The 18340-nt window shown below is 37.1% G+C and overlaps 1 protein-coding gene across 3 annotated transcripts in view; it reads left to right on the top strand.

Moving 5' to 3' along the window:
• The window catches only part of PPP2R3A (protein phosphatase 2 regulatory subunit B''alpha), a 186986-nt gene that overhangs the window by 43026 nt on the left and 125620 nt on the right, over positions 1-18340 (top strand). Inside the window, exon 1 of one of the 3 annotated variants that reach the window (XM_025376514.1) lies at positions 15171-15636. The exons of the other annotated variants lie outside the window; for them this stretch is intronic. Coding sequence (XP_025232299.1) covers positions 15505-15636 — 132 coding nt within the window. The 5' untranslated portion in view covers positions 15171-15504. Of the gene's footprint in view, positions 1-15170; positions 15637-18340 lie in introns of those variants that run through there. 3 annotated transcript variants of the gene reach the window in all.

The raw sequence follows: 18340 nt of genomic DNA, 5'->3' as shown, positions 1-18340 counted from the left end.
GAGGACCTGACCTCAGGGTGCCCTTCTCGGACTTCAGGGTAGTGCCTCAGCAAGACTCAAGTATCTTACCTAGACCTCTAAGTCTTTTAATTCCTCTAGCTTTTAACACCTAAAAAATGACAGCACCCTAGGAAGGGTCCGGTCACCTTTCCTGGCAAGAGGGGAAGACATCATGAGAGTGTAGATTGTTTTACTTTATTACGGGGCAGAAATCCCTCAATAATATGCTGTAGCTATTTCGAGGAGAGGGTGCTTTCTTGATCACCATTGTTCCCACAGGCTTTCTTACAGTATACCATATACGAGCTCTTTGTTTAAATTTTGAAAATTTTGTAACCATTTATTTTCTCTTTAAGGAATACCTGTATATTGTCCTTTTGCCCATTCTTAGAAGTTGCCATCTTCCTCCTCATGGATTTGGGTTGGAAAAGGATATTTCTGGCCATTTAATTTTAGTACAATTGTTTGTTTTTTATTTGTTTTTGGATGCCCGAGAGAGAAATCTTTGAAGGTGGGCACGATTTCTGTTGTTACTGGAACTTACTTTGCTTTCTTCTAACCCTGAGCAGGAATATGTATTTGAGATTTCATTCCAGAGTAAATAAAGGATCTTCCTAGGTTAATGATCTAACATTTAGGTTTCCTCAATGTTTAAATAGTATAGTGTATAGTTTTGTATGCATATTTGAATGCAGAATAATTAGGAAAATAAATTTAACATTTTAGCAAAGCACATTTTAGGAACTTTGTTAAACGTTCCTTCTGGAGCATTAATAAACACTTTTCTCTCTTTACTTTCTAGGTTTATATCCATGCCTTCATTAACATTAGCCAGTCATGTCACCGAGGGAAAATGTTTGTTCTTCCCTAGCTTTGTAGGTGTTCGTGGTGCCTGGGTTCAGTGCTGGGAATACTTGAGTAGAAATCAAGACACTTAGTAATGAAATAGGAAACCATTCTCTCCTCCTCTCAATTACCACCAACCAGATTAATAAAAGTAAACAGATCTGCCTGGTGGCAAATAAGAATTTGTGGAATGAGCCCAACCTGAATATCCCCCTCCACCTTTGGTGGCTTCTGACGTCACGTCCCTTTGCATTAATACCTCCATTCTTTCTGATTAACATCAGGTATCTCAAATATGTCCCCATCTATGTTCACAAGAGCCTGGTAGATATATATGTACTGATGTAGAAAGGTCAAGATAAAGTTAAAAATGTAAATTGCAAGATGTACCATTATGATTCCTTTTTGTTATTAATATATTTTTATGCACACAGAAAGTTTGGGCTTCATATGCTCCTTATTGTTCATGTTCCTCCAGAAGTGGAAGGTGAATCTCATATCTAGGTGTTCCTGATAAGTCTGCCCTCTCCCAGCCTCCACTCCACCCTTGGCAGGAGTGAAGAGGAGCTCCCAGAACTCAACTTGCTCCATTAAGCCCACAGGCTTGTCCAACCCTCATAGCTTCACCACCACTCTCTGAGTTAAGGTCATCAGGACTGATCTAATATATCCTTCATCTCTGTTTACATTAGTCACCACCAGAAGTCCAGGAATCCAGATCACCCCCCATCCCTCACCCCACTTTCCTCCTCACACTGCTCTTATATGTCTCCTAAGTCCACTTCCAACCCTCCCAACTCCTGAAATCCTTTCACCATGTCCTCTTGCACGCTGAGCTCATGATCATTCACCAGCAAAGTTTCCTATGTCATCTCTCTTCTCTAAACATTTCCCTTCCTATTATAACTGAAACTCGTCTCTTCCTAAGGATACTGTAGGCAGTGAAATGGTGGCTCTGTTCTTTCTCATTCCCACCCCCTATCCCACTGGGCCTGGAGGGGGCAGTAAGTGTTCTTGCATTTCATTGCTGCTCTAGACTATTCTCCTGGCCGCCTCCCTGAAACCAGCCCCGCCCCACCTTTGAACTAATATCATTAGACTCTGCTATCCACTACCCCTTCTGATTGTAGTCATCTACCACCCCAGGTCACTTATTTCTTGGAGGTTTTATCTCCTGGCTTTAGACACACTTTTCAGTATTACTGTTGCCACTGTTCAAGTGTTCAATAGATAAGGTATCCAGTACAGGAGCTTCTCAATTCCTTGATGTCTACTGAGTTTGTCCTTTGCCCTTCTTCGTTCATTTTCTGGCCTTATGTTTATGTCAGTGGTTTTAAGAATATGATTCCCAACTAATAGTGTTAGCATCACCTGGGCACTTGATAGAAATGCATATTCTCATGCCCCAACCCAGACCTAGTAAATCAGAAACTCTGGGGGTAGGGCTCAACACTTTTTGGTTTAACAAGCCCTCCGGGTGATTCTGATAACATGATTATGCTTGAGAATCACTGCGATAATTCGTCACTAAAATCATTTCCTTGAATATACTCTCAGCTTCCTTGTTAACCCCTCATTTCTTGGTACCCACCTGGAACAGCTCTAACTCAGATTCAATTGTGTTCTCTCTGTACTCTGAGCTTTTATTTGTGCAGCTGAACTTGGCTAGAGAAGATCACACAACCATGCTGAGTGGTCTTGCTTTAAATTCATGACCACCAACGTCCAGTGGGTCTTTAGTACCGTCTGGCAGTCCTACTGTGTTTCCCTAGTCCATTCACTTCCCGCCTCTGCAGGTGCCTTATTCCCTGTCCTCTAACCTCCAGCATCTTTCCCATCCTCACCCTCAGCCAATAATCTTGTTTCCTATTTTACTGAGAAAACTAACGCAGCCAGAAGAGACCTTTACCCATCTCCTACCCATATCAGTACTAAATATCTTCTCCCTTTCCTTCTATTTCTATTATTTCTATACATGAATCATCTAAGCTCCTATCTTTTTTTTTTTTTTGAGATGGAGTCTCACTCTGTCGCCCAGGCTGGTGTGCAATGACATGATCTTGGCTCACTGCAACCTCTGCCTCCCGCGATTCTCCTGCCTCAGCCTCCGGAGCAGCTGGGACTACAGGCACATGCCACAACGCCTGGCTCATTTTTGTATTTTTAGTAGAGATAGAGTTTCACCATGTTGGTCAGGCTGGTCTTGAACTCCTGACCTCGTGATCTGCCCACCTCAGCCTCCCAAAGTGCTAGGATTACAGGCGTGAGCCACCGCGCCCATCCCCAAGCTCCTATCTAAGGCCAGGCCTACACTGGGCTTTATTAATAGATCCCATCCCCTCCCATCAACTCACAAACACTCCTGCAGAGATTGACCCATTTCTCCCCTGCAGTCATCAGTTTTTCTCCTCTGCTCAGTCACTCCTTCAGCAGATAAACATGCTGCAGTTCTCCCAGCTTTAAGACAAACAGACCCCTAGTGCTCCAACATACCATTTGAGTTAACACTCATTTGTCTGTTCTTCTTCACTCCAGGACTCTTTGAAAAAGCTGTCTGTTGTTATTGTTTCCAGTTCCTACTCTAGCCCTCCTCTTTCTAAATATACCAGACATAATCCCATTTGCTGTTCCCTCTTCCTACGACGCCCCCATCCCATACCTGCAGGACTCGTTCCATCACCACGTCTGTCTTCTTAAAAATATCACTTCACTGAGGCCTTTTTGCCCTAAAAATTGCATGCACACGTACAGTCTTTGGTATTCCCTTTCCCGCTTTATTGTTTTTTTTCCCTCTAACACCACCCCCTGATATATTATTTCAATTACTGTTTGTTTTTCTCCCCTGACTCCTACCACTAGAATGAAACCTCTATGAGAACAGGGAATTGGATCTGTTACATTCACTGCTATATCCCTGGTAGCTGGCACTCAGTTCGTGCTCAGTTGATATTTGTTAGTAATTGTCACTTTGTATAGGGACTTTTGTTTCTATGTTATATTTCTGTAGTATTTAAATTTTTCCTTACAACTAACCTTATCCTTTTGTAAGAAGAAAAAGATAATAAAGGTAATTTTTCTAAATTCTCTTAGATACCCTAAGAGATTCCACTATTTTAGCCAGGCTTGAGCCCCTGAAACCAGGCTTCCCAATATGATCATCTTCAGAAATTGGATAAAATTACCTATGTAAACTGATCACTTCAGAAGCTCTATTACACAGTATCTTGCAGTCTACCTCCTTCATAAGAACTGAGAATTACATAGAGATCTTTGAATCAGAGTCATCTCCCTTGAGATTTGCCAGCAAACTGTAACTAATCTAGACTAGGTCTGAGGGCTGAGGGGTTATTCTGTCATCCCCTCTCATGGATCTACTTTTGGAGACCACAGTTAAGGTGTTTATCCTGGGAGGTGCTTTGACATCCAGGAGACATATTTGTTGTACTTCCAGCGTAATGCTCATTGTCACCGGGGTCCTTGACTATCAGTTCCAAGCTCCTGTTTTGACATCTGTGAGTTCAACTGTCACCCACAAATACTGAGAAATCATACACACACACACACACACACTCTCTCTCTCTCTCTCTCTCTCTCCCCCTCCCTCTCCCCCTTTCCCCCCTCCCCCCAAGGAAGACACTGGGGCAGAGTATTTTATAGCACCAGTCACCAGGCATTTATTTAACATGGCAGTGTCAGTGAAATGGAATCCCTTCATTTCTTTTTTCTCCAACATATTTATAGGCCAAAAATGAATTATTATGGTCTGTATTGAGCAATCTCTAATTGAATTAATTTCTCAAGGAGAAAGGGAAGAAAAAAGGCAGACTAAGAAGTACGGAGAACTCTAGACACTAGAAATTCTAGGGACCCCAGAATTATTATTCCTGATCATTTTAGGCTCTAATTCTTTCTTGCTGTCCCAGATCCTAGAACAACATCTACCCCAAGTATTAAGAACACTGAAAAGCAAAAGTATCAGATTTTGTGGGTTCTTTCTGTTATGAGTCATAGAATGTGTTCCCATAATTTGGAGGCAATTGAAGCAAGACACAAAAATGCTTATTAGGTCTCCTCTGTCATATACATGCCTTCCTATTTTGCTGCAGCCAGTGAAGTCAAGGTTAGAGAATTAGGCTGGGAACAAATAAACTATAGATAACTACCACTACCTGGCCTCCTTCCCCCAAGTAGTGTTTCATTATTTAAGAGTTAAAAAAAAAAAAGTTACACAGAACAAGCCACTAAACAATGAAGAAAACACCAAGTTAGAGCAGAAAGATCATGAAATCTTAGTATTAACTAATTAGCTTATAACCAGTTGGCTCTCATAAAGCCTATTTACAGGGATATTTTAAAGAAAATCTGTGATTCCAAGCTGTTACCCCTTTTAATTTATTTTTTATTTATTTTTATTTCACTAGGTTTTGGGGGGACAGATGGTATTTGATTACGTAGAAAAGTTTGTTAGTGGTGATTTCTGAGATTTTGGTGCACCCATCACCTGAGCAGTGTACACTGTGCCTAATGTATAGTCTTTTATCCCTCACCCCCTTCCCACCTTTCCTCCCAAGTCCCCAAAGTCCGTTCTATCATTCTTATGCCTTTGCATCCTCATAGCTTAGCTCCAACTTATAAGTGAGAACATGCGAGTTTGGCTTTCCATTCCTGAGTTACTTCACCTACAATAATAATCTCCAGTTCCATCCAGGTTGCTGCAAATGCCATTATTTCATTACTTTTTATGGCTAAGTAGTATTCCATGGTTGTGTGTGTGTGTGCACGTATGTGTATGTATCACATTTTGTTTATCCATTCATTGATGGCTGAGCGTTTGGGCTGGTTCCATAGTTTTGCAATTGCAAATTGTGCTGCTATCAACATGAGTGTGCAAGTATCTTTTTTGTATAATGACTTCTTTTCCTCTGGGTAGATACGCAGTAGTGGGATTGCTGGATCAAATGGTAGATCTGCTTTCTGTTCTTTAAGGAATTTTCATACTGTTTTCCAGAGTGATTGTAGTAGTTTACATTCCCACCAGCAGTGTAAAAGTGTTCCCTTTTCACCACCATGCCAATATCTACTCTTTTTTGATTTTTTAAATTATGGCCATTCTTGCAGGAGTAAGGTGGTATCGCATTGTGGTATTGATTTGCATTTCGCTGATCATTAGTGATGTTGAGCGTTTTTTCATATATTTGTTGGCCATTTGTATGTCTTCTCTTAAGACTTGTTTTATTTATGTCCTTAGCCCACTTTCTGATGGGATTGTTTGTTTTTTTCTTGCTTATTTGTTTGAGTTCTGTGTAGATTCTGGATATTAGCCCTTTGTCAGATGCATAGTTTACAAAGATTTTCTCCCACGCTGCGGGTTGTCTGTTTACTCTGCTGATTATTTCTTTTGCTATGCAGAAGCTTTTTAGTTTAATTAAGTCCCATCTGTTTATCTCTGTTTCTGTTGCATTTGCTTTTGGGTCCTTAGTCATGAAGTCTTCGCCTAAGCAAATGTCTAGAAGGTTTTTTCCAATGTTATCTTCTAGAATTTTTATGGTTTCAGGTCTTAGATTTAAGTCCTTGATCCATCTTGAGTTGATTTTTGTGTAAGATGAGAAATGAGGATCCAGTTTCATTCTTCTACATGTAGTTTGCCAATTATTCCAGCACTATTTGTTGAATAGGGTGTCCTTTCCCCACTTTATGTTTTTATTTGGCTTGTCAAAGATCAGTTGGTTGTAAGTATTTGGCTTTATTTCTGGGGTTCTCTATTCTGTTCTGTTGGTCTCTGTGCCTATTTTTGTGACTATGGCAATATAGTGTAGTTTGAAGTCAGGTAATGTGATGCCTCCAGATTTGTTCTTTTGCTTAGTCTTACTTTGGCTATGTGGGCTCTTTTTTGGTTCCATATAAATTTCAGGATTGTTTTTTCTAATTTTGTGAAGAGTGATGATGGTATTTTGATGGGGATTGCATTGAATATGTAGATTGCTTTTGGCAGAATGGTCATTTTCACAATATTGATCCTATCCATCCGTGAGCATGGGATATGTTTTCATTTGTTTATGTCATATGTGATTTCTTCAGCAGTGTTTTGTGGTTTTCCTTGCAGAGGTCTTTCACCTCCTTGGTTAGGTATATTCCTATGTATTTTATTTATTTTATTTTTTTGCAGCTATTGTGAAAGGGATTGAGTTCTTGATTTGATTCTCAGCTTGGACTCGGTTGGTGTATAGGAGTGCTACTGATTTGTGTACTTTGATTTTATATCCTGAAACTTGACTGAATTCATTTATCAGATCTAGGACCTTTTGGATCAGTCTTTAGGATTTTCCAGGTGTATGATCATATCATCAGCAAACAGCGACAGTTTGACTTCCTCCCTTTATTTCTTTCTCTTGCCTGATTGCTCTGACTAGGACTTCTAGTACTACGTTGAATAGAAGTGGTAAAAGTGGGCATCCTTGTCTTGTTCCACTTCTCAGGGGCAGTCCTTTCAGCTTTTCCCTGTTCAGTATAATGTTGGCTGTGGGTTTGTTGTAGATAGCTTTTATTACCTTAAGGTATGTCCCTTCTATGCCAATTTTGCTGAGGTTTTAATCATAAGGGGATGCTGGATTTTGTCAAATGCGTTTTTCACATCTATTTGAAATGATCATGTGATTTTTGTTTTTAATTCTCTTTATGTGGTGTATCACATTTATTGAGTTGTGTATATTAAGTCATCCCTGCATCCCTGGTAAGAAACCCACTTGATCATGGTGGATTATCTTTTTAATAGGCTGTTGGATTCAGTTAGCTAGTATTTTCTTGAAGATTTTTCCATCTATGTTCACCAGAGATGTTGGTCTGTAGTTTTTTTATGTCCTTTCCTGGTTTTGATACTAGGGTGATATTGGCTTCATAGAATGATTTAGGGAGGATTCCCTCTTTCTCTGTTTTTTGGAATAGTTTCAATAGTATTGGTACCAATTCTTTGAATGTCTGATAGAATTCAATTGTGAATCCATCTGGTCCTGGACTTTTTTTTGTTGGCAATTTTTTAAATTACCACTCTCTTTGCTTGTTATTGGTCTGTTGAGTTTCTGTTTCTTCCTAGTTTAATCTAGGAGGGTTGTATATTTCCAGGAATTTATCCATCTCTTCCGGGTTTTCCAGTTTGTGTGCATGAAGGTGTTCATAGTAGCCTTGAATGATCTTTTGTATTTTTGTGGTATCGGTTGTAATATTTCCTGTTTCATTTCTAATTGAGCTTATTTGGATCGTCTCTCCTTTTCTCGTTTAATCTCTCTAATGGTCTGTCAATTTTGTTTATCTTTTCAAAGAACCAGCTTTTTGTTTCATTTGTCTTTTGTATTTTTTGTTGTTGTTTGAATTTCATTTAGTTCTGCTTTGACCTTTGTTATTTCTTTTCTTTCGCTAGGTTTGGGTTTGGTTTGTTCTTGTTTCTCTAGTTCCTTGCGGTATGACCTTAGATTGTCTATTTGTCGTCTTTCAGACTTTTTGACGCAGGCATTTAATGCTGTGAACTTTCCTCTTAGCACCACTTTTGCTGTATCCCAGAAGTTTTGATAGGTTATGTCACTATTATTGTCCAGTTCAAAGAATTTTTTAATTTCCATCTTGACTTCATTGTTGACGCAACAATCATTCAGAAACTGATTATTTAATTTCCATGTATTTGCATGGTTTTGAGGGTTCCTTTTGGAGTCAATTTCCAATTTTATTCCACTTTGGTCTGAGAAAGTACTTGATATAATTTCAGTTTTCTTAAGTTTACTGAGACTTGTTTTGTGGCCTATCATATGGTCTATCTTGGAGAATGTTCCATGTGCTGATGAATGGAATGTATATTCTGCAGTTGTTGGGTAGAATGCTCTATAAATATCCGTTAAGTCCATTTGTTCTAGGGTATAGTTTAAGTCCATTGTTTCTTTGTTGACCTCCTGATGTGATGACCTGTCTAGTGCGTTCAGTGGAGTATTAAAGTCCCCACTATTATTGTGTTGCTGTCTGTCTCCTTTCTTAGGTCTAGTAGTAATTGTTTTATAAATTTGGGAGTTCCAGTGTTAGGTGCATATATATTTAGGATTGTGATATTTTCCACTAGTCCTTTTATCATTATATAATGTCCCTCTTTGTCTTTTTTGACTGTTGTTGCTTTAAAGTGTGTTTTATGTGATATAAGAATAGCTACTCCTGCTCACTTTTAGTGTCTGTTTGCGTGGAATATCTTTTTCCACCCCTTTACCTTAAGTTTATGTGAGTCCTTATACATAAGGTGAGTCTCTTAAAGACAGCAGATACTTGGTTGGTAAATTCTTATCCATTCTGCATCTTTTAAGTGGAGCATTTAGGCCATTTACTATTGCCATATGAGGTACTATTCTATTCATCATATTAGTTGTTGCCTGAATACCTTGGGGGTTTTTTGTTGTGTTATTATTTTATGTGCCCTGTGAAATGTATGCTTTAAGGAGGTTCTATTTTGGTGTATTTCGAGGTTTTATTTCAAGATTTAGAACTCCTTTTAGCAGTTCTTGTAATGCTGGCTTGGTAGTGGTGAATTATCTCAGCACTGGTTTGTCTGAAAAATACTATCTTTCCTTCATTTATGAAGCCTAGTTTAGCTGGATACAAAATTCTTGGTTGATAATTGTTTGTTTAAGGAGGCTAAAGATATGACCCCAATCCCTTCTAGCTTTAGGGTTTCTGCTGAGAAATCTGCTGTTAATCTGAGAGGTTTTCCTCTTAAAGTTATCTGATGCTTTTACTTCACAGCTCTTTAGATTTTTTCCTTCATTTTGACTTTAGATAACCTGATGACTGTGTGCCTAGGTGATGATCTTTTTGCAGTGAATTTCCCAGGTGATTTGGATATCTAGATCTCTAGCAACGCCAGGGAAGTTTTCCTTGATTATTCACTCTGTTATTACCTTTTTACGCTACTCAGCCTGTTAGAACTACAACATGAGAAGGCTTTTTAAAAATTGAGATAAAATTCATTTTCTGGACATTTGGGTTGTTTCCACTTTTTGGCTATTATGAATGATGCAACTATGAACATATGTATATAAGTTTTTGTGTCGACAAAGACAGGGTGTTAACATATTTAGATTTTTCCAAACAGCTGGCTGGCTTTTGTTAATCAGAAGCACCCTCATGATGTACCGGGACCTCCACTTCAATATGTAACTTTTTTTTTTTTTGGTAGCATCTTCTGAGCAAAATCCCTTGATGTCACTTCAGAGTGACTCTCTGTCTTTGGTGTCACTTCAGAGTGGCTGTGCTGTCTTTCTGGACCTGCTTCTAACACTCACCTCAATACAGGTCCTCACTTAGCTGATTTCCCAGCCTCACTGTGCTATGTGTTTCTGTCACTTAGATTTTTATAGTTTTGCTGCCTGCGTTATCCCAACTGCCCTTCCTACTCTAAGGCCTTAGCTGATGCTATCATCTCAGTCTCCATAACTACATTCAACTGAGGCTGTTGAATGATTTTACATGTTTATATATAAAATAAAGGGCTAGGCTAGGCACAGTGGCTCACACCTGTAATCCCAGCACTTTGAGAGGCTGAGGTAGGCAGATTGCTTGAGCCCAGGAGTTCAGGACCAGCCTGGGCAACATGGCGAAACCCTGTCTCTACTAAAAATTCAAAAATTAGCTGGGCACAGTGCCATGCGCCTGTAGTCCCAGCTACTCAGGAGGCTGATGTGGGAGAATAGTTTGAGCCAGGGAGGCAGAGGTTGTGGTGAGCCAAGATCATGCCACTGCACTCCAGCCTGGACAACAGAGGAAGACCCTATCTCAAAAAAATAAAATAAAGGGCTAGACTTACTTTGGTACAACACATTGCATATATAATACTGTTTTTTAACAGTTATACACAAATCAGAATAAGAGACTTCTTCAGACTAATGTTCAAAATTATTTTCTTTATCCTGTGTATTCAACCCATTTTTTCCTAAAACATCCCATGTAGCTGATTTCCCCAGAAAGAAAGAATTAATATTATAAATCACTATGGTCTTCGTTTTCAAAGGGCGAAGGGCAAGGAATAGTAAGGGGATTCAGAAAGTTCTAAGAAATCTGTCCTAAATTTCAAACTAAGCCTAACAGAATGAATTCTATAAATATAGAATGTGTCGTGTCTCACAGTTTTGTTCTCCTCTGTCTCCTACCCAATCTCACCTTCCTTCGGGGTACAGGCTCATTTTAAACTTATTCCTCAGTTTTGTAGGTCCTTTTAGTATAGGGTAAGGGAGCATCTTTTCTCGCTTAGGATGTTAGAGGTTATCCTAAAAAAGAAAAAAAAAAATTCGTTTTTAGGGTCATAGTGGAGAGGCCAGCTTCTCTTCCATATAACTCTGCCAGAGGGAACCTGTAAAACTCATGCCTAGCAGCCTACCCTACCTGGTTCTTTTTGAGAAAGGCTGTCTCCCTTGCCCAAGCATGCTTGTTCTGGAGAAAGATACATGGAATGGTAAGGCAGGAAAGGAACCCCAGACCAAGACAGCTGGATCTTGAATTAACAACTGATGTGTTCCAGTCACCCCCACAGCAGAGAGCACCAGTCTCTTGCCTGCTGAAGCTCTCTTATCGTTGTCATCCTGAAGACTTAGATTGAGCACATGATCCAGATAGGACTTGCCTGTGTCTTCAGACAGGCAAAGTTCATGAGTGATCTGCAGGCCAAGAAGAGATGCAGGCAGCTGTGCAGGAAGTGCCTACTGGTGGTAATCAGCTAGCTTGTTAGGACGTACTTAATTATATGCTGCAGGGAGCAGGAGAAAAGATTTTTTAGTTTATTCCAGAAAGACATTCGGAAAACTTTTACAATGGCTCTTTCCATTGTAACTGCACACAGCTCCTAATTTTCCATGTGCTCAAACAATTTATAACCTAAGTGTTTATGAGTCTCTATTTTTCCTCAATTCTGGTTAGTTCCTGCAGGAGAAACCTCTCACCCCAAAACAGCTTTTCTCTTACAATTCCCAGCACCATGGATTGTACATTCCCTTGTGATCAAAGCAGAGAGAGAAGAGAGTAGATCACAGATCATTTATTTCTCTGTAGTGAAATTCCCCTATATTTGATCTTTTCCTAGAAAAGGTCTCTCTAAAAACCATGTTCTTTGGTGCTATATTCCAGTTGTCATGAACTCCTTGAAACTAATTCGTGTTCTCAGATCCTTTCAAAAACCAAGCACATATATTAATACTTCCATTCAAACACAAGTAAATAAGTAAAAAGCAAATAAACCAACTTCATGCTAGTCTTCCTCTGTCAGTAACTCATTGCCACAGACCGGTTCTTTTCTAAGCCCTTTAGTAGTCCTGGTCTTTTTGCTTCTCTGAATTTTTTGGAAAACATTTTGATATATCAAAACTTATACAGATTATTTCTTCATCAAAAGACATGAAGAAATATTTTCTTGCTTAAGAGTGTAATAACAGGGCAGGCTTTTAACCACTGTTCTGACTTTGAAACTTAGCAGATTTATAGGAAGTCAATTAAATGAAAGTATTTCTGGTCCTTTGCTCCAAACCAACATTGTAGTAGAAAGTGCAGTAAGAAAAAGAAGAGGCCACATCTTTATCATCTCTCTAGCTTCATATCCTGCAAAGTATCTGGCATATACGTGATTATATATAAAAATATTTGTTGAGTAATTGAATGATTATAAAATTAAAATCTAAACTCTTGTCCTCAAGAGTTTAGACACTACTGGAAAATAATGATCAAGTTATAAAATGTTACAGTAGAAGCCCTTTTACCTGAACATGATTGAGTTTGCTAGTGGGGAATCATAAACTATATGTGTGTGTACTATAAAATGTGTATAGAAACATTTGAACTCAGGCATTAATTTATTCTGATGTCTTTTGATACAGGGTCAAAGCCTTTTCTCTGAGAATGAGTCTCATACATAATTAGAGTTCTGTGACATATTTCTTTGATAAATCACACTCATAATATGTTTGTTGTCTGATTTGTGGTTTTAGTTTCTTTAGAGAGAGAACGTAATAGTAAAGCAGTTTGAATGTAGACACCTTCTAAACTTTAGTGAGTTTTCTCTTTCATCCCACCCTTACCTAATTTTAACAACAAAATCTTTTTAGTAGTTTACTTTTACTAAAACTTAGGGTTTTTTTACATTTTAGAACAACTTTTCTTTTCCACACTTACATTTTGTCAGTTCATTAATTGAATTGAGTAGTTACTGTGAAAAGTACAACCAGCATAAACAGACTGAGGACAAATGCAGCTGACTCTTACCACACAACCCAACTAGTAAGGTAAGAAATATGAGAGTGTAAGAGAAGCTATTAGCCACAAATCCATGTGTGATGGGCATTAGTTGCTCTGTTTCACAGGAGAAATGGAGAGCATTGGCTGAATAAGATAATATGTTAAGTGGAGGTCATTTGAGAGAGGTTATATAGTATTTCACTAAGTGCTGTATATATAAAGTTAAGAATTACAGTAAGGGGACTTAAATAATCAGGAAGCCTTCATGAAATAGTTAAATTTTGAGTTGGATCTTGAAAGATGATTAGAATGTATAATTTGAGGAAAGGGAGCATTCTCAGGAAAGGAATGAACCTGCTCACCTAAAGCCACAGGTTGGTTTTGGGAAGGAGGGGAAATATAATTTAAAGTGTGGTTTAATAGAATAAGCATTAAATTGTAAGTCTAAAGGCCTAGTTGCATTCCTACATACCTTTTTGACATTTTATTTAGGAGATAAATAATGAGGGAGAAAAAGAGTATTCTAGTCAGGAGTGTAAGGGAAAAATTTGGGAAAGCCATCCGCCTCAAAGAATTAACATGGAAGCCCAGTGAGAGAGAAAATTGAGAATATAAGGAAAGGCCCAGGATGAAGCATAAGACCGGTGGTTTTCAGTTGTAATCCTCTTTCAATCATAGTACATATCAAAAGCTTTCAGATAAAATTTGATGTGAACAGAAGACTCTGCCACTTAAAAGAAATTCTTTAAAACACAGCTTTAGACATATAAGCCTAATGTATACATTATAAAGAGTTGTCAATGTCTTGAAAAGAAATCAGTGGGAAAAAGCAGACTTAAATTTGTAGGAAACAGTGGAAAACCAAATAATTTAATTTCCACTAAAGTAGACAAAGGTTCAGTAAAAGAGGGTTGTAAGCTGTTTTTTTTGTTTGTTTTAATAATATTTGGTGTATATTTTCTAGATATAGAAAATAAATGCTGATTGATGTGGTTGATTGAAAATAAATATTGAAATCTAAATATTAATGTGAGCGAAAACAGCCCTCTGTATCAATGGGTTCTGCATCTAGTTGGAAAAGATTTGGGGAAAAAATATGGTTGCATTTGTATTGGGTATGTATAGACTTCTTTTTTCTTGTCATTATTTCCTAAACAATGGAGTATAACAGCTATTTACATAAGACTTATATTGTATTAGGTATTACAAGTAATCTAGAGATGCTTTAAAGTATATGGGAGAATGTGAGTAGGTTGTATACAAAATTACACATTTTATATAAGAGACTTGAGCAGCCGTGGATTTTGGTCCGTGGGGGGTCCTGGAACCAATCCCCCACAGTTACCAAAGGATGACTTTACTTTATGATTCACTTACAAATAACTATATGAGGCAGATATTTAATATATGATGAAATAATAGGTATTTTAAAAATCTTAACTGATTTCTTTAAAGCTTCTCAAAGGGAGAAATCTTACAAATTCAGTATGTACTATGTCATTGCTGTTTGATCATCTTTTCTGTCCTTTTTGTTTTAGCCACATTTGACTTGCTTATATGTATCTAAAACTTATTTTCTATGGCATTCAGTTGTTCTACTTTCTTAACCAATACTTCTGAGAACAAATTTTCAGTATGTTCATAATCAGTTCAAGAAAATGTTTGATAACTAAGATAGTCTTTTGCTTTAAAAAATGTTAAATCTGAGATCAACAGATCTTTTTGTAAATTCCCATTTGAGAATGAAAGTTTCTGTTTTTCCTCTTATTTTGACTGGGAGAGATCTGGAGAGTTTTGGATATTTACTTCGCTTCGAATAAAAAATAAAAAACTATTCTTAAAATAATAGTTTCAAATTCAAAGTTCAGCATCCTGTTCTTTTTTTTATAAAATATTAAAGAGAAAAAGCTGAAAATGTTCTACATGCACTTTTTCTTCTAGTTTGAAAAGAAACTGCTTTATGTGTATTGACACCTCACGTACTCTGAGTTTAAGAAGTTAGCATTATCTGAGAAGGTACTATTTTTAGGTCCAGCTGTAATGTTTCTAACTTTGGTACACAGAGTAGTGGGTGCTTCCTTTCCCAGAAGGCTCCATATTCTCAACATGTGCAGGTCAATTTGACGTAAAGCTTCCAACAAGGAGCAACAGGCCCATTGCAGGCTGTGTTTATAACTTGAAAATTATGAACAGGTATTGGGAGCCACAGACTGTATTTGGGAACCAGCTGCATGTCAGGACAAGCATAGATTGTGGTCCGTGGAGGCTGGGAGAGCACAATGCTTGAATTTCATTTCTTTGGGAGATAAGAAGAAAAAAATCTTCCTACCTGACAAGATTGACAACTTGCTAAATCTGATTATCTTCAGAAGTGTGCTGGACAATTGCGAAGTAAACATTCACTTTTCAAAGATGATGATCAAGGAAACATCTCTACGAAGGGACCCGGATTTAAGGGGAGAGCTAGCTTTCCTGGCAAGGGGCTGTGATTTTGTTCTCCCTTCACGGTTTAAGAAGCGGCTGAAGTCATTTCAGCAGACACAGGTTTGAAATTTGGGTGTTTTGGGTTTTTTAAAAATATTTTTATTACTAATAAAACCATCCAATGAACTAACTCACAAATAATTTTACAGCTCCCTTGTATCTTGATATTAGATCAAGGAATTAATGTGTGTCCTCTATTCAGCTATTTGCAGAAAGCTATTTGCAGAGGGATTCCAACAGGTTTAAAAATAGACCTTTTGGACCTGGAGTACAGTACTCACATTTTTCTCTTGTGGAGAAGGAATCCAGTTTTAGAGACAACAAATACAACTTAATGAATGTTTTACAATTTAGCTAGAAAATTACTGGAATTTTTAATAGAAATATCCTTGAGAAATTAGAATTTCTGTATTAAAAGCCTTGTTTGCACTTTGAATCAGTAGATTATATATTAGTGTGCATACACATCTGTAACAAATGTTTGTTTAAAAAGTATATTAATCCTGGTAATCTTTTTTAAAAACAAGACATATTTGTCTATATAGACAATTGTGTATGTGTGTGTCGTAATGTATGTAGATAGCAAAGAATGGTGGTTACTTCCAGATTGTGAAAAAATGTCTTCCCTAAGTAGGCTGTGCAATTGAGTCGTTTCTGCCTATGATAAGTATTTTGCAGAGTCCCTACTTGCTTGCTTAAAATCTATGGCAGTGTTTCACCAAACAAGTGCCTAACATGGACTACAATATAAATCAAGGACTGTACAAATGATGGCCATCCAAAATCCGACAAGAAACCATAGTTTTATGGTTATTCTGACCCAGAATAATCTCAAATTATTTGGGTAAATATGAAATTGCTTTTTTTGTAGGTCAAAAATGATCAAATATTGAAAATGCTACAGTGACATAATAGCACAAGGAAACTATTCTGAATGAATATCTAAGTGATACTGTGTTTATAGCGAAAGACTGAAATGGAGAATTGAAATACTTTACCCAGCTAATTATATTCTAATGCTGCTCCTAGACTGGACTGAAACCACTGTATCCAAAGTGAGCAGATGCTAAACTTGCCAGTAAATTTGGCAGAATTTTTATTACTAGGTTTTCTTCCATAATGTTTGTAAACAACCAGTTTTATTCAGCTACTTTAAGGTTTAAATTATATGTCTCCTATAGAACTCAATGAAAAGTAAATTGAGTACCCAAAAGCTCAAAATAAATGCATTATTTTAGTGTTATTTTGCTTTTAAATATTAACATCAGTTTTATTAAATACGGAATTGACCAGTGAATTAATAAATAGTTGCCTATCAGTGAATTGCTCTGTGTTAAGTACACTAAGAAAAGCAGAACAGAATATTTTATAATGAGATATTTTCCCATTCAAATAAAATCTTTGGCAGCCAGTGTTCTGAGTATCACTTATTTCTGTCAAAGCAAAAGCAGAGAGTTAACATTGAAGACCTTGCTCTAAACCTTTCCCACTAGTGTGTATTCATGAGACACTCAGGTTTCATCCCTACTGGCACCAGTGGTCTTAATTCTATGGGCATAACTGCCCTAGATGTCACACCACAGAAAACATTGGTGATTGTACACCTGTACCTCACAAATCTCTTTCAGCATAGAATGATGGAGAGGAATGACACTAATATAAATGGTCTAGGTAAAGCCCCTGAAGAATTCTGTGCCTTACTTTAGAATTTTAAGAACACTCTGAACAATAATAATAACGTATTGACTTCTGGGACTATGTAATATTTACAGATTTAGCATTGAGGCAGAGAGAAATGTTGACTTAAAATGGATTGTCAATTTGTTAACTCAAAACTGGTTTATAAACTTCAAATTGCTTTACATATGTAAATGATTATTTTATTTATTATTGAATCTGAAGGATTATGCCCAATTATGCTTCATCTAATTTTTTTGAGAATCTCATCCTTTGGTATTGTCATTCATTTTCTTACATGATAGATAGATCTCTGCCCAGCACTGTTCTGAACCTTTTACCTATATTACATCTTACAATTTCCTTTAATCCTCACAACAACCTTCTAAGAAGTAGACATTGTAATTTCTGTTTTATTATTGAAATTCCAAAAGGTTAAGTAACCATTTTGAGGTCACAGACCAGTAAGCCATCAGTGTTTTAAGTTTTTCATGTTTCATTGGCATCACTTCCCTTTGTTCTGTTTCTTCCTTGACTATTGCTTTATACGGGTAACATCCTGATAACTGTAGCAAAGACATGGTGTAACAACTGGCCTTCATATCCCTAATAGTCTTAAATATATGAGCAGACTCCATTCTGTGTATTAATGTCAGATATTAATATAGGGAAATTGGGCTATTATGACAAAAATAGGAGATTTAACCATTTTCATATATTTATATGAATAAATCTTATCTCTTTATAAAACTCACATTTTTAAGGGTAGCTAAGATTTTTATCCTGAAGTTGAAAATTATATGATAAACCTATATGTTAAGAAGAAATATGATAGATCTACTTCTTACAGATATATCATTGTTCAAACTTTAGAGATGGCATTAGAGTAATTTAAGAAAGAACATTTGAATACTTTGTGTTCATAATACCTATAAAATATATTTAGCTAGTCAACAGTTATATTCATCTTTCATACTTTATGTAACATCTAATACAGTACCATGTTCATGAGCCTTGATAGTCTGGCCATTAATTAAGAGTAGAAATTAGAACTATGAAAATTCTAATGGAATCTTTTTTGCTTTTT

This window comes from Theropithecus gelada, chromosome 2, assembly GCF_003255815.1.
Source record: "Theropithecus gelada isolate Dixy chromosome 2, Tgel_1.0, whole genome shotgun sequence".
NCBI lineage: Eukaryota > Metazoa > Chordata > Mammalia > Primates > Cercopithecidae > Theropithecus > Theropithecus gelada.
This window is presented reverse-complemented; position numbering and strand designations above follow the sequence as displayed.